Raw genomic sequence first — 14,346 nt, 5'->3', positions numbered from 1 at the left:
ATTATAATTATATATTACTAATTATTTATAAAATATTGCAGGCCAAAATGTGAATTACAGCCCAAATGGAATGAGAAATAAAACAAGGCTGATGGGTCAATAATGTAAACGAAGCCCATAAGAAAACAAGGCTGAAAAAAATAAAAAACGTACAAAAAGAAGTTATCCGATCCAAGCCTGATTTGATTTCACCAAATCCCTCTAACTTGCTCACAAAAGCAACGTTCTTTTCATCTCTGTCCCAGTCAAATCACTGAACTTAGAAAAAGTAAGAAAGAGAGCTTAGTCCCTAAGTTAGTCATGAAAGAAGAAGGAAAAAGAAAGTTAAGCAAAGAATGATGAGGTCTAATCAACTATATCAAGAAAAGATCAGAAAGTTCAAGGTAATTCATTTCCTCTTACATGCAACACACTTTCTTCTCTTCGTCTTCAACCCTCTGTATCTCCGTTTTGAGCTATATGGAAAAAAGGGTTTCTGTTTCTCTCTGCTGTATATCCATGGTCTCAAACATGTCTTGGGGACCAAGTTAATTTTCAAGGGTTCAGATTAAGTTGACCACTAGAAGACTTTTGTAGTTGCTACTTTATGGCTTTCGACCAAGATGAAGGAGTCAAAAGCAAAGTTTTCACTCTAAGGTTTAATGAGAAAAAGTGAATCTGTGGGTTGGTGAAGCTCAAGGCTCAAAATGTTAATTTTGGAAGAAGAACCAAACAACATGCAAGGAGATAAAAGAAGTTTGGTGTTCATTCAGAAACCAAGGAGAGATAACCAGAGTATTGAGGTTTTGTTCTGAGAAGTGTTCTTTGAGAAAGTTCAACTAACTGGACAGTGTAACCTAATCAAAGGTGCATTCCGCCAGTATGAAGAACTAAATCAGAGGCTCGCTAATCTGGTTTTCGCATAGCACAAAGGCTGTTGATGAAGTCAATCTCCTTTATGTTTTACTGATTGTAATGTGTTTTTCTATGTTTATCTTTCTGTAATTTCTTGTGAGAAAAGGTATTGTGAGAAAGCTCAAGTAAAAGCCATGAGAGGGAAAAGGCTGAGTGATACACTTGAGAGAAAAGCCTATAGTTATTTTCTGATTTCTTTAGGTTGGTTAAGTGTCTTGTATCTTGTACCTGTTAGGTATCCTTTTCTTAATTGGGTTAGCACTAAGAGTGAATAGTTAGGTGTTAGCATAGCCAATGTCAAGTTAGGTTAGCACTTGAATGTGAAATTGGTGTATGTAATACTTTAAACTATAATGAAAATTCCTCCATTGTTGTGGAGGAGACTAGACGTAGGTTGCATAGCACAAGGCAACCGAACCAGGATATATGCTAGTGTTAGCTTTTCTCTTCTCTGCTGTATTCTGTTTTATGATATTCATGAGACAAAAATAAATTGTCTCATAAATTTTCACTACTAAGTACAAATAGAATTATAATTGAAAGTGTTGATTTAAAAAGGTTATAACAGCAACTAAAAAGGAAGGCATAGATTCAACCCCCCTTCTCTAAACCTACCACAACCTTCATTTTTGTAATAAATTTTAGTTTTTATGCTAAAAATTATTATTATAAACTGTTATTTTGTATTATAATTATTTTATTTTTTGTTATAAAAACTTTTTATAATGGCCATATTGCAACAACTCTAAAAATTCTTTTGTCATTTTATTATAATAATTTTTTTGTTATAAATATTATTATTTTTTATTGTAGTATAATTTCTATTTTTTGTTAATGAAAGATTGTGTATACAATTGGGAATCATATCTAGTCAAATCAACCGATGAAATAATCAAGTTGATCAATAATACATCAATTTAATGAAGAAAAATATTCTAAATATTCATCTAGATAACAATGGTTTTATTAGTCTTCTTCATCAACCTCATGAAAGGGAAGTGGTACTATGTTCACTGCTCTAAATTTGCCAGCATTATTTAGCTGCTCATGCTCCAGTCTGTGTAACAAAAAATATTATACAATGTTAAATCTTTTCCATGAAATAAATTACTCATGATTGAAAATTATATGTATGTAATGTGACATAATCTCTCCCTTTCAATTGACAAAAATATCTTTTAAATTTTTAATGACAAAAATATTTTAAAATATAAAAAATATTTAAATATTAAATATATATTTTAAAAAGGACTTTGCACATAAATTAAATTTGTATACCTCTTTTGTAACTATGATTAAAAAATGAAAAATGTTATTTATAAAATTTGATAATTTTATGCTAAATATTTTTTTACATTTTTTTATTAATGACAAAAATAATTTTAAAAGATGAAATAAAAAAATCTGAAAATCAAAATTTTGTTTGAATTTTTGCATGTTATTTTTAAATAGCTAGTAGTCCAAATATTCTTATAAAATTTTAAATCAAATGCACAAATAATTTGTCAAATAAAAAAAGGTTGTACGTCAGTTATAAAAAAATTATTTTAATTTGTTTATATTTTTTTTGCTTTTCAAAAAATTTTAAAAGAATTTTTATTATTAACAATTTTGGAAGGTACTTTTGTCATCAATTACTTGATAATTCAATGACATATTTCATGGTTTACTCTTTAGGAAATTATTAGGAGTTCTAGAATTTTATAATATAAAATATTGTAGGTAAATAAGAAAATGACTAGCAAATAAATTCTTCAACATTTACTCAAAATTAAAACGGATATATATATATATATATATATATATATATATATATATATATATATATATATATATATATATATATATATATATATAGCACTAAATAAATATACAAAAAAGTGCACTTCTCTTTTTTCTTTTTAAGTGAATATTTGAGTAGGTGTTTGGGAAATTATTTATGAAGCATTCTTCCAAGATTATAATACCCTCTTTAATTCATTGTTAGAATGTAGTAATTATTTTTATGAATTCCAATAGAAAGTGTTAGTAAACATTATAGAGTAAAAAACTAAAAGATATATATAGTATAAACTTTGCATTTGTATGAAATGAAATTCTAATAAAATGACGAACAATTTGAAAAATGTTAGAACATTTTTATGAAAATAAACATTTTATTGTGAATGGCAAATATAAACAAGGAGCATATAAGTAAAAAATAAATGGAACTAATCAACTCGTTTACCTGAAGAAATTCCAGATCCCTCGTCTAATAACTTCAAGAGCTGCTAAGAACAATGTTGTTACTCGAGAATCAACGCCTTGAAAAGTTGAATGGACAACAGTTTGCAACCATGCCAGTCTCAGAATAACATTTAATCCCTGCAGAAATTGCCATGGTCATCATCAGAGCTTTTAAACAGTGGAGAGCCCTGTATATTTGCAATGCAAAAAATAATTAAAAAGAAAGAAGAAAAAGAAAACATGATTTGACACTAATGCCTTCTTAATAATCCCCTGCTATTTTATTTTCGTTTTTCTTTTTATTCCAATCAAGATTAGGAATCTCTCTTTAATTACATAATGGTTTTATCTGCATTTCTTGTCGTTAACACCTAGATGTGTGGTAAGATCTTAGAATATGATAGTTAGTTCGCTAGTTTCAATTAAGTTATACCTTTTGGGTGGATCAATAAAACTAGCTCTACATCAAAAAATACTCGTTAGTATAAAATACATGTTAAAATATAAAATATATTTATACACAATATTCAGTAATTGATTTGATGATTGATTTAATGTTTTTTTATTTATTTTTTTTTTACACATAACAATTTGGTTAGTGGATATTGGTCATGGGTGCTCTAACCACTTTTACTAGTAACATTCATCATATGTATCAGAACAAATTTATTTGAGAGGAGGAGGAGGCTGATGATGATGATGTATACATATATATATATACCATGGAAAAGTAGTAAATGGCTTTATTGCGAAGCATTAGTTCATTCCTTAGCAATGGATTGTTGGAATTGAATTGAAGCAAACCCCAATCTCTTACAAAGTCCCAATACAATTGATACACTGTTGCTGCACTTGAAAAGATGACAACAACACATAGCCATCCAACATTATTACTCCCATCTTTCTCATAAGCCACTTTAGCACCTGCTGCCAACATTGCTGACACATATTTCCCAAGATTCACTAGGTGGCTTCTTTCCCCTTCATCAAACCATCTTCTAGCACACTACAAATTCAATTCATGACTGTATAACATCAGTTTTACCGCAACCATATTTAATTAAACTCTTGTTCTTTTATAAAAGCCACGATTAGGATCTTAATGTTTATATATATATATATATATATATATATATATATATATATATATATATATATATATATATGATGCCACGAAGATGGGTTTAAGGATCATTTATTACCGTTTTATATTCTTAATTAATAGTTAGGATAAGACTGTGAAAATTGACTGATCATCTAACCTATAGAGTTAGAAATTTAAATATTTAAATGCTTAATTGAAATTTAATTAAAATTAAAATTAAATTAATAAAATAATATATTTATACATAAAATATATATATATTTTAAAATTTCGTGTTTTATTATTTTAAACTAGTTAATCACTAAAAAAACTTAAATTGATTCGATTGGTTTATCATTTTTAATCTATTTTTTTTCATTTTTTACCAATACACTAACAACTGGTTTTTATCATGAATTTGACCGGTGTGGTGGCTGATTATCTATTAGTCTGATCAGTTCAATCTGATTCTTATAACTATCATTAGAGATGTATTTATTTGTCAGTGTAAAATAAAAAATATTATTATGAGATCACTTATTTTATAAAAATTAAATCAACAAAAAATATATTCAAATAATTTTGTTGCTAATAAAAATGTACTCGAATTTTTTATTGACAAAAATATTCTCAAATAATTTTAAAATGCGACAAAAATATTCAATAGTAAATATATATTTTTAAAGAATACTTTAGAGATTGGATTTTAATGCAATTTTTTATAAGTATGATTATTAAAAAAATGAGATATTTTTATCCTTAAAATTTGGTAATTTTTTATTAAGTATATATATTTTTTTATGATTTTCTGGTCAATAACTAATAATACTTTTAAAAAATTACAAAAAAATTATACTTAGCAAAAAATTATCAAATTTTAAGAATAATAATATCTCATTTTTATAATCATGCTTGTAAAAAATCGTATCAAAATTTAATGTCTAAAGTATTTTTTGAAAAATACATATTCAATATTAGATAATTTTGTAGTATTTTAAAATTATTTGAAGACATTTTTGTAAAATCAACATAATTTAAATAATGTTTAATTAAAAGCATCTAAAGAGGTAAAAAAAAATTGTAAGAAAAGAGGTATAAAGTTTACTAATACTAATAATATGATTGATAGTATTCATCTCATCATTTCAGAGCAGATCAAATGTTTAACTACACGATTTCATATTTTATGGAAACTATTTTTTTAATTTAAATAACTATTTGTTTATTATTAATATTATTGTTACTAATTAAAAATATTATAAGTTACAAACAAGTATTCAATAAGTACCGGCGATAAGTAGTGGATTTGAGAATATGCTTCTTCAAGAAAGCTTAAAGCAGAATGAAAGCTAAGTAATTTACCTGCATAGCCCTCCAATAATAGGGTAGAAACGACACTGCATAAGCAAGGTCTTTATAGTAATTTTCCCTCGTGCAGTATCCATAGTCTAGAGTTTTGTAACTCCCACTTATATAGTAACATGCCACATACTCGAGGTTCCTCAGCATTGGCACCTATAAAAGTTAAAGTAATGAAATAACAATTAACAAATTCCAAACATTAAGGATTTCTTTTTTCTTCTAAATCTAATAATAATAATAATAATAATAATAATAATAATAATAATAATAATAATAATACCTGACTACAAAGTTGATCTGCCACGAAAAAATCTTGCATGGCAACCTGAAGGGACAAGAGAGAAGCCAGTTATTATTGAACATTGTTTTTCTCTTCCCAAAATTTTGTGTGGTGTATGATACTTGATGATGATATGATACGATATGATATTAGAATTAGACTAATAAATTATATTTTTTTGTCTTTAAAATTTGTCAAAAAATTTTAAAATATTTTATTTTATTTTTTTAATTTTATTCTAAATTTTTTTTATTTACATCAAATATATTATTGAGAGCTAAATTTTCAAAAAATTTAATATCAATTTAGTAATAATGTATGATAATAATATCTATTGTTTGTATTAAATGTTGTTTTTGAAAATTTGTGTTGCTGAATTAATCATAAATTTTTTAAAAAATTAGTTCTCAGTATATTTGGTATAAATAAAAATTTTTTGAAACAAAATTAAAACAAAATAAAATTTAAAAATAATTTTAAAATTTTTACTAAATTTCAAGAAAAAAAAATATTTTACCCTAGAATTAAGAGTTAAGACCACGGAAACCTACCTTGTAAAGTGGTGAAAAAATTATGTTTCTTATAGTACAAAGAAAACGGTAACGGGTTGATCGGTAAATAACGTTGAAGGGGCAAAGTAGCATTAGTAAGAACACCTGCACATGTAGTGAAAAGAAAAAAAAAAGGGTTAAAACTTAAAATTATAGCTGACACAAAGTTCTTATTATTTTTTATTAAATTATAATTTTGTTTCTTATTCATTTATTACGGAAAATGCCATATTATTAGATCTACATATTCATTAAAATAAGATTAAGACGGTAATTATTAGTTATTACTTGCTTTTCTCATAAATTTTAACATATTTTATTTTAATAAAAATAAGTCGAATAAATAATGTGTCATGTAACAAACGGATGATAACATAAACAACAAGGATTTAGGTTCTCTACAGTTTGAATTTCACTTTAGAGAGTAAAGTAAAGTGTGATGTTCTACCCTTGAATAATTTCTCTTTCATATTTATTTTTGGTCCCATCTATGAAATTAATGGTGAGACACTTTACTCTCTAAAGTGAAATTCAAACTTTAGAGAATCCAAATCCAAACAACAATGCTAGGAACCAACTCTATATAAGCCAAGAATTAGCCAACTGGTAAACCAGAAGCACCGGTGACTCTAATCAGATGTTGCTACTGATAGGCATACGGATGTTTCTTTTTCTTGTAAATTGGATGGTTTTGGATATGATTTTTATGTTTCATGTGTTACGCATTAATAAAACATAATTAATTATATAGAACCAACTAATGAATGATAAAAGGATCTGTTCCGTGATTATCTCCTAACACTAACGTATCTTCCCTCATGTTTTGAACGTGGTCAACAATAATTTAACAAACAAATTAAATTATAAATTAATAAAACTAATTATAATTAATTATGTTGTTCCATTCTTGGCTGATTATTAGTTAGTTCCATCTACTTTTCCTAACATAAAATATGATTTGTTCTAACTTCTCAGCAGTAACACACCCAGAGAATTTTTAAACGAAATAATCTTTACTATTCACAAAAATTTCAGTTTCTAGCATCGCATTACCTGAGAATAAAGCACATCACAAGTTTGATAGATTATTTGTTGATTTTTGTTATTTTTCATATCGACTAGGATGGGATATATAATTTATTGAAATTACCAGTATAAGAAGCCCTGGAATATGTTGAAGTTGGGCATAAGAATAGCCTTTTGTTAGAAGAGTCAAATGAAGTAACATTGTCCCAACTACAATGGTCATAGCCATTGTACAAACCAAGAATATATCTCTGTACGTTAGCTCCTTGGTAGGAACCAGTTCGAATATGAAGCTGTAGTTTATACGAGTCTTTCTCCATGCCACAATGTTGCATCCATAAAGAAAGAAATGTAGAAATATAAGGCTAAACAAGCTGCACAAACAAGGCGCAAGAAAGCAACTTAACAATTTATGTTCACAAGTAGTATGCTACTATTTAAAGAAACACAATTTATGACTAGTGTACAAGTTACTTCTTAAACTCGTAATAAAATGTGTAATTTGATATCTTAATTTATCAAATGGTGCAAAAAGAACATTTGCAAATTTTTTTTTTCCAAAATCACCCTCGATTAAGGAATAATTGTATGACTAGAACATATAATTTTGAAAGAATAAATGAGTAAAAGCATTAAGGTACCGTTTGTTTTGCAGTATTGGGACAGAGACAAAGAGACTAAGACACAGTATCATGTTTATTGGCTCAGAGACTGGTACTAAAATTTCTGTCTCTGTCTCCAAAATTTCAGTATTTCAATGCCTCCAAAATGTAGGGACACAGGGGACTGATATTTTTAGAAACAGAGACTGAAACTTTAATAACATTTTATACCTAAAATATTCTCATTTTAATTAATTAATTCCAATTTTATCCGTTGTGCAAATTAAATTAGAGTTTTATTCTTGTTTCAATTTTTGTCTCTCATTTAGCACCAAACAGAATACTAAAACTTATTTCAGTCTCTATCTCTTTGTCTCTGTCTCTCAGTCTCAGTCTTTCGGTATCTGTCTCTCCACCAAACACTACCTTAATGGTTTTACCATTTGATAATGATAAAGCGGCACATTGCACACTTAAACGTTTAGAAAGTAAACCGCACATGAACTAAATCAAAGTTGTAGGTTCAAATTACGTTTTACCTTGGGTGCAATTAACATAAAGTGGAAATTCCCCTGCATTTGTTTTCAAGCAAAATTGATAATTAAAGCTCATTAGATAAGAATTTAGTTAAATATGTCAAATAATCTAATTAATTTTTAATTATCAATTTCACATCAAAACAACCGCACGTGAGTTTTTAGCTTAAAATAACATATCATGTGCTAAGTAGGTTTTCTTACCCAAGTACAGGATAGACTGTTTCCATGTAAAGTGAATCCTGTTGTGGTTTATATAGGCCACTAAGATGAGCCATTACAACATATCCAGTTAAAAGTGCCAAGAAGCATCCACCAAATAGTCCTGATTTCATTTGAGAGACCATAAGTCACCATATTTATTAGAAAGCAACATTAGCTGTAGCTCTTACATAATTTCTGCTAGAAAAGTTAGGCAATTTTGCATGGGTTCATCATTAAATTCCTCAATTGAATAAACATAGAACGTCATGTTTGGTTGTTTCTTCTTATTTCTAATGGTTTTGTTATCTTTGTAATGTAATCAATATGTGTGTTACAAGAAGAAAACATATAGCCAAAACTCAGAAGCTAGGTTGAGCACAGTAATTGCACAATTGCACCAAATAGTGTTGTGAATGTGGAAATACAAAAAAAAAAGGGGGAGGAACCATTGCCAAAAAAAATATTATAGTGAGTGGGGAACTTGAATATAATTTTTGGGGAGATATATGGGAATACTGACTACAACGGTTGACTTAATAAACACGTGATGAGTGCTGAGTGTCAATATTCAAAATATGTCAGTCACGCTGATACAAAAGTTTAACAAAGTGCTTGTGCTTCGTAGGTAAAGAAACATTGTAGTGCTACTCAATAGGTTAGTGAGGGGCCTTTTGAGGTTCATTCTTGATACGGTTATGTATGGTTTAGAATTTTGGATAAAATATAAGGTAGCATGGGACCTGTACTATAAATCCATCAAATTATTTTCTCAGCTTAGTGGATTTGAGGGTCCATATTCTGTTTTTCTTGATGGAAAAGTTTAGGGGCCAGCAATTTTTGTGTTTTTGTGGCCAGCACTTAACCATCAAATGAAAAGTAAGTGATCTCTCACTATTAGATGTAATCTCACACCATTAAAAATACTATTGATGGCCAATTGATGGTTACAAAACATAAAAGTTGCTGGCCCTAGCACTCCTCCACGACAACAATGAGAAAGTCTTATTCTACTAAGTGGAGTACCAAAACAGAAAACATCTTTAAAAAATGTTGAAATGAAGTAAAGTTTTAACTCACCAATGAAGAAAGTTACAGAATGAGATTCTTTATGCCGGTGGCTCGGCCTGAGGTACTTTGTGGCCTTCTTTCGATCATCTCCGGCGAAATTCCTGACGAACAGTTCCTCTACTTCATCAGACAGCTTAATCACCTGTCATTTTCTTAAACTCATAAGCAAAACAAAGCTAGCTCCACCATAGTTGAATTCTCTAGTGAAAGTGCTAAGAGACAAGCATATCTAAATTTTTATGGTGCAGATATGAATTGTAGGATTATTATTGGCCACTTGCGACTGTCGGAGAAAGCCTGAAACTTTTGCTGGTGGCAAACACCATAACATGATTTAACAACATCGTATGATACATGGATTTCATCAAAGTTTGATAGAGTTGAAGTTAGATATTTTTAGTTAGCCGAAAATTTTAACTTGTGCTTGTAATTTACCTTGTCAGAGCTATTGAAATAGGAGCTTTCAACTACTTTGAGATAGATCGGAAGAACTTGCTTTGAAGTGACCTGCGAAACATTGATAATTTGCTTTGTGTTAACACTTGGCAAATGTGTAATTGAAACTTGATTTTTGGCATCAATCTTTAGTTCGTTTTACCTTGTCAAACTTCTTCAAAATCTTCATAAATGCAAGCATGTTCAAGTTCCTAAACAATAAAATGGGAAAAAAAACTGTATGAGTGCATGTTCTGGTTTAACTGTTATGCTTCTAAGATTTTGTGAAGAAAAGAATGAAATATCTTATACCTGTAAAGTTTGAGATATTCTAGTCCTTTATAGAGTTCAATGAAACCTCGTTTGATCATCTTTTCAGAGTGGCGCAACTTTGTTTGGTTAATATGAACCTTGCCAGCTCCTATGCTGAATTTCCTTGACTGGTTAATCAAATCTTCCCGGACAAGGTAAGTTATGGTCGAGAAGGTTCGCAATGGAGTTGTCAAAGGAATGTTTATCCTGAGATTCTTCCCTTGGTAATCAATAACACGGCCGGAGAGTGTTCTGAGTTTTTCTTCTCTCTTCACCTGCGTCGGCTCTCCAACTTCGTCTGTGCGATAAGAATCAGAAAACTGAATCTCATCTGTGCTAATTTCCTCTGTTTCTTCTTCGGGATCTTCTCTGTTCCTAACAGAGTCCTCCTCTGAAGCGAAAGCCAGAGGACAGATTAGTGTTTTATAATCACATATTTTCATTAGTGATGGAGGTGTTGAATACAAAATTCAGTAAAATTTTGAAGTAATTATATTGTTTATCTTGTAATAAATTCAAAATTGATTCATCAAAAGGCAAATATTTCACAATAAAAAGTCCACATAACTGTGCATGAATGTGTCAAAGATATTGAGTTGTCAAAAAATGTTATATCAATCATGGTATTTCTTCGTAAATTTCCATGTTAATGATGTTGAGTTCTCAAGATTTTGAATGAAGAAAAGTGCTATTATGTTACCATTGGAAAATGTGCATGAGATGGAATGATACTCTTTATCTATGGAACCTTGTTGATCTTGGAATGCAAATTTGAGCTGAATTAGAATGTCCATTTGTTTTCTCAAAGAAGTCCCTCTCTCCATGAACTCATTCTCCTTTGTTCTATAGAATTTGTTCACCTTGTTTAGCTGCTGATCCAAACAAGCAAAGAATTCCTTAATAACACCGGTTTCGGCAAATTGCTCTAGCAATTCGGTGTCGTACGACGAACCAAGTCTCCTATGGACCTGAAAAAGGAAAATCAAATTAAGGTTTTCTCTAACATTCATCCAAAATTATATGACGACTGTAACGAACAAATTGTACTTCTTTTAAGCTTTTGAATGGAAAGATTTTTTTTACTTGAATTGGTGGTACGTGCTCTCCATTTTGGTGATGGCCAAATGGAGAGTAGTTTCTTAGTGATGAAATAATGGAATTAGGCACAGAACTATTTTGGTTCTTGGTGTCGTTGCTGTTGTTATTATTAAGGAATTGAATATTTTTTAGGTCCTTCTTGAGTTGCCGATAATCAACAAAAACTTCTTTCCATTCTGGAATGAGTTGCCCTTCAAACTGCTTAGAGAACTTCACCATTTTTGTTCTTTGGAGCGTTAATCGGGGAGAGAGAGAGAGAGAGAGAGAGAGAGAGAGAGAGAGAGAGAGAGAGAGAGAGAGAGAGAAGTATTGTTGTTTATGTTGTTGGATGGTGAGTTCGAAATGGAGTTAAGATGGCGTTATTTATAAGTGGTTTGAGGGAGAAAAGAAAGAAGATAAAAGAAAAAGTATTTGAATGATGTTTATGGTACTGATTCTCTTGAGCACATTCTATAATGTACTACGATCCTATGTTTCTCTCTCTCCACTTGAGGATTTAGGCATGTTACAACGGCAAAGGTTTCACCGGAAAAGTAACCGAACCGCCGTTGGTTATGATCACTTCTTGGCCAGACATGTTCTCGTGATTCATGAAGATTTTGAAAAAAATGGTGGGAATGAATTTTAAAGTGGTTTTGATGAAGTGGGCACTGGGCACACGTTGGAAAATTGAGAATACATGTAGAAGATGAACATGCTTTTTTTCATTTTTGGAGGAAACTGAATAAAGTTTGTCACAATAATTTAGAAGCAAAAACCATTTTGAGAACAAGAGGTACACTAATAAACAATCAAGGCATTTTTTATATATATGTAGAAATGCGACTTATTAATAATGTGATGGTTTCCTATAAACTAAGCTAACTTAAGAATTGCTCGTGTCATTTTGTTTTATTTAAAGTGAGACTTATTGGCTAAATAATTTGCTAGCACACGAAGGTGTGCTCTAATTAGACCAGCTTGATTTCCACTAATTGAGGATAACTAAAAGCTCTCCCCCACTTTCATTACTAAGCATCTCCTCTTTTGTTTACAATGTGAAAGTATCTCACGTACATGCCTAGCGGAATGCACCAATACGTCACTTAAAAGCATCATAGAATGCTCAAATTAGTCAAATTTAGGTAATTAAGGCAACGTTTATTTACAAAGACAAGGACATAGAAGTGTTTAGTTAGAATAAAAGGGAAAGACAAAAAATAGTGTATCTTAGAAAACAAAATTTGTGTATTACAACGAGAGTAATGGTTCATATAATAATAATAATAATAATAATAATAATAATAATAATAATTTTGTCTATGTTTATGCGTAATATTTTTTTCAAAGATAATATTTTATTTAATAAAATACATCTAATCAAAATTCAGGACAAATTAAGATAGTATAAGGGGGATTTCGTGATAAATTTAAAAAAAATTTATTGGAGACAAAATATACATAATATAATAATAATTTTTATAATTATACTATTATATTATAAAATATAATTACTCTTCAAATGATTTGATCAACAAATCAAAATAATAAAATAATAATTTAAAATAATAATTTAAAATTTTATTTTTTTGGTTTCATATTTTGAAAAAGATTCATTGTCAATATAATTAAATATTTTTTTATATATGTCACTAAATAATTATTTAAAAATTCATCTCCCGTAGAGTTACGAAGCCGACTCTTTATGATGTTCATAGTAGAGAAAGTTCTTTTAATTGATGCAGTTGCTATGGACAAAACTAAAGCTAACTTCAAAAAGGAAACACTCATGGATGAATACTATTTTTCGAGTCTCGATCAATTTCTAAGAAAGAGCACCACCAATCTTATTTAAGTCCGAGAATTAATCATCAGAACACACATCTAATATGAAGTTCTCAAGTTCATTATCAAATGCCAAAAGTTGAGTGGAAGAAAATTCTACTGGATAGAATTGAGCTAACTGGATCAACTTCTCCTTATTAAATGAAAAAAATGAGTGTCTTGGATTAAGACAAATTATGCAAAGAAGCAATTTAGTATTTACCTCTGTAAAACGATTATTGAATTCTTGAAGTTGTCTATCAACTACTTGATAGAATATCTCAATTTAAAAATGATGCAAATTTGAGATCTTTTGAACTTTGCGTCTTGATATTCCTTGTGACATAAATATATCATCCATTTTTGGAACAGTAATATTATGTTTGTCATAAAATAATGAGACTTCGTCAAGTAAAAGAGACCAACCATCATCTCTTATATTTTGCAACTGTTGCTTAGACACTTTAACCAACGCCATAACATATACATTGTCTTGATCATTCATTTGTAATGCTTGAGATAACTTATTAGTAACTCCCAAGATATTTTTCATCAAGTACAAGTTGAAAATGAATTCAACAGATTGAACAATATTTAATAAATGACATGCTTTAGCACTTTGTTCTGAATTATTTTCATCTTTCTCAACATATTTAAGAATATTGATCACGGAAGGAAATAAAAAAAATTAATCTAAGTATAATTCCATAGTGTGAACCCCATCTAGTGTCATCTAATTATTTAAACAGCATCAAATTCACAGTTTCACAGAATCACAATAATTATTCAATTATTCAAACATAAATCACAATTTACAATTTCACACAATTTTTATCAAAATCAAATTCTTATTTCTAAATAAGAT

At 29.1% G+C, this 14,346-nt stretch overlaps 1 protein-coding gene across 3 annotated transcripts; it reads right to left on the bottom strand.

The window, feature by feature from the left end:
* Nucleotides 1-1,657: 1,657 nt before the first annotated feature.
* Nucleotides 1,658-12,460, bottom strand: LOC112802705 (phosphate transporter PHO1 homolog 1). 3 transcript variants are annotated; one of them, XR_011882425.1, is made up of 14 exons: nt 11,664-12,460; nt 11,281-11,548; nt 10,581-10,971; nt 10,432-10,480; nt 10,269-10,340; nt 9,843-9,975; nt 8,766-8,886; nt 7,548-7,797; nt 6,398-6,502; nt 5,847-5,891; nt 5,567-5,719; nt 3,842-4,126; nt 3,122-3,308; nt 1,658-1,951 (listed from the first exon to the last, which is right to left on the bottom strand). XR_011882425.1 is itself a non-coding variant. In XM_025846035.2 (14 exons), the coding sequence occupies exons 1-14, from the start codon at nt 11,895-11,897 to the stop codon at nt 1,861-1,863; spliced, it is 2,334 nt and encodes a 777-aa protein (XP_025701820.1). In that variant the 5' UTR covers nt 11,898-12,460; the 3' UTR covers nt 1,658-1,860. The 3 variants fall into 3 exon arrangements, 2 of the variants coding, with proteins under 2 accessions (XP_025701820.1, XP_072093928.1); XM_025846035.2 differs by having other exon boundaries at nt 3,122-3,258; XM_072237827.1 differs by having other exon boundaries at nt 3,122-3,258; nt 11,329-11,548; nt 11,664-12,001.
* Between the last annotated feature and the right edge of the window lie 1,886 nt (nt 12,461-14,346).

This window comes from Arachis hypogaea, chromosome 5 (assembly GCF_003086295.3).
Source record: "Arachis hypogaea cultivar Tifrunner chromosome 5, arahy.Tifrunner.gnm2.J5K5, whole genome shotgun sequence".
Lineage (NCBI taxonomy): Eukaryota > Viridiplantae > Streptophyta > Magnoliopsida > Fabales > Fabaceae > Arachis > Arachis hypogaea.
The sequence above is the reverse complement of the archived record's forward strand: the minus strand, read 5'-3'. Positions and strand labels throughout refer to the sequence as shown.

Bases quoted from the DNA above. Each gene is read 5' to 3' on its own strand.
- LOC112802705 (XM_025846035.2), bottom strand. From the start codon at position 11,897: ATGGTGAAGTTCTCTAAGCAGTTTGAAGGGCAACTCATTCCAGAATGG. The intron at 10,341-10,431 runs GTAAAACGAACT...AATGTTTCGCAG, and splicing joins TTTTGAAGAAGTTTGACAAG to GTCACTTCAAAGCAAGTTCT. The intron at 9,976-10,268 runs GTAAATTACAAG...AGAAAATGACAG, and splicing joins ATTTCAATAGCTCTGACAAG to GTGATTAAGCTGTCTGATGA.